The sequence below is a fragment of the Triticum aestivum genome, chromosome 1B (assembly GCF_018294505.1).
Source record: "Triticum aestivum cultivar Chinese Spring chromosome 1B, IWGSC CS RefSeq v2.1, whole genome shotgun sequence".
NCBI lineage: Eukaryota > Viridiplantae > Streptophyta > Magnoliopsida > Poales > Poaceae > Triticum > Triticum aestivum.
In genome coordinates, this window is record NC_057795.1 from 205,204,805 (window position 1) to 205,206,491 (window position 1,687).

A 1,687-nucleotide genomic window follows, 5' to 3' on the forward strand; every position below is an offset into this window, starting at 1 on the left:
TTTATGTGTGTCGGGTAAGTCAACGTGGGCCGTGAAGGGTGAGGTCTTTAGCCATACTTATTAGGTAAGGGCATGTGGAGTTTGTTTTCTTCCGTTGCAACGCACGGGCATATTTACTGTACACTAAAAATTCACGAAGATTGGCCGAGGTAAACGCATAGTACCAAACGCGTTCCCAACCTATTCTTGTCAAATGCGTTGGGTCCGGCGGTCAACTCCGCATCTCAAGAACCCCGTCCGTCCCCTCCGCGCTTCGCTCGCTCCACACTCTCGACACCATGCAACCAACCAGCCCCATCAAAAGCTCTGTCCTCGGTCCTCCACGCGTGCACGCACCGCCCATTTACCTCACGCACCGGACATGTCGTCGCGATCACCGTCGTCGTCGTCTTGGGCCGCACCACCCGGCCGCGCCATGGCCACCGAGGCACGCGAGGAGGCCACTGCCGGCGGTTGCCTCCCCGCGGACCAGTCCTGCTTTGCGCTCTCAGCGGGCCCACCCTACCCCTCGCGTCGTGCCGCTGCCGCCGCGCGAGCCTGCTGCACGACCACCTCCTACATCGTCGTTCTGAGCATCAGCTTCGGCTCCCTCCTCGCCATACTGCTCATCCTGTGTGTGATCCGGTGGTACCTCGTGCACCGCTCCGCGCGCCAGCAGGAGGAGGAGGCCACGGCTGCGGCCACCGATGCGGCCCCGGGAATGGCCAAGAAGCGGTCGGCGGGGCTGGACGCGGACGCCATCGCAGCGCTGCCTGAGTTTGTGTACCGGAAGGACGGCGGCGTCGGCGAGGAGGACGCCGCAGAATGCGCCGTGTGCTTGGCCGTGATGGTCGACGGGCAGGCGGCGCGGCGGCTGCCCAGGTGCATGCACGTGTTCCACCGGAGCTGCGTTGACGTCTGGTTGAGGGAGCACTCGACATGCCCGGTCTGCCGAGCTGAGGTGGTCATCAGGCCGGCCGGAGGAGAGTGCGCCGGGAAGGAACAAGTGGGCAGCACGTCACGGGCTGTCACGTCACCGCCGCCGCGGGAGCAGGTACTGGACGACGGGGAGAGGGACCTGGAGGCGCAGTAGGACATAGTATTACTTGAGTAGGAAGTATTATCGTTGTTTTTCATTTCCTTATTATATGCGCGCGTCGTAGCACTAGCTCTAGCATATAGGTAGGGATTTGTGGTCGTGAGTAGTATTTGGGGGTGGTTATTGCGAGTAGTACTTGGGAGTAGCTTTTTTCTTTTTGCGAAATAACTGCTGTAGCATTGTGTATTATGAGAATAAACTAGAATGGCAATGCCAGAATGGACATTAAAGTTCTCACTCAGATGTTACATTTTGTTTTATAGGACATGTGTGTGCGCTTAGAGCGTCTCCAATAAATAATGACGTAGATATATAAATAATAGTTTTTTTACATCTTGGAGGCCAAAAACAATGCTCCAATAGATGATATATAGATGCAAAAACAAATAAATTACATCACCTCCTCCAAGTGATGTGCTGTAAAATACAACACCCGGAGATGCAAATTGGCATCTTCACCTCCCTGGTGATGTAAAACAGTCAGCCGCGCACGAATGTCCAACCGCCACTTCATTTCAATTCCACCCGCCCGTATGCCCGTCACTGGACCATGTTCCGCCGGTCGCCCGGCCCCATGGCCGACTCCGATGACCCCGCTACCGCCTACGC

The 1,687-nt window shown here is 56.7% G+C and overlaps 1 protein-coding gene across 1 annotated transcript; it reads left to right on the forward strand.

Moving 5' to 3' along the window:
• Positions 1 to 220: 220 nt before the first annotated feature.
• Positions 221 to 1,319, forward strand: LOC123089514 (RING-H2 finger protein ATL39). The gene has a single exon (XM_044511177.1). It carries the CDS (start codon positions 362 to 364, stop codon positions 1,070 to 1,072), a length of 711 nt encoding a protein of 236 aa, XP_044367112.1. The 5' UTR covers positions 221 to 361; the 3' UTR covers positions 1,073 to 1,319.
• Positions 1,320 to 1,687: the final 368 nt, after the last annotated feature.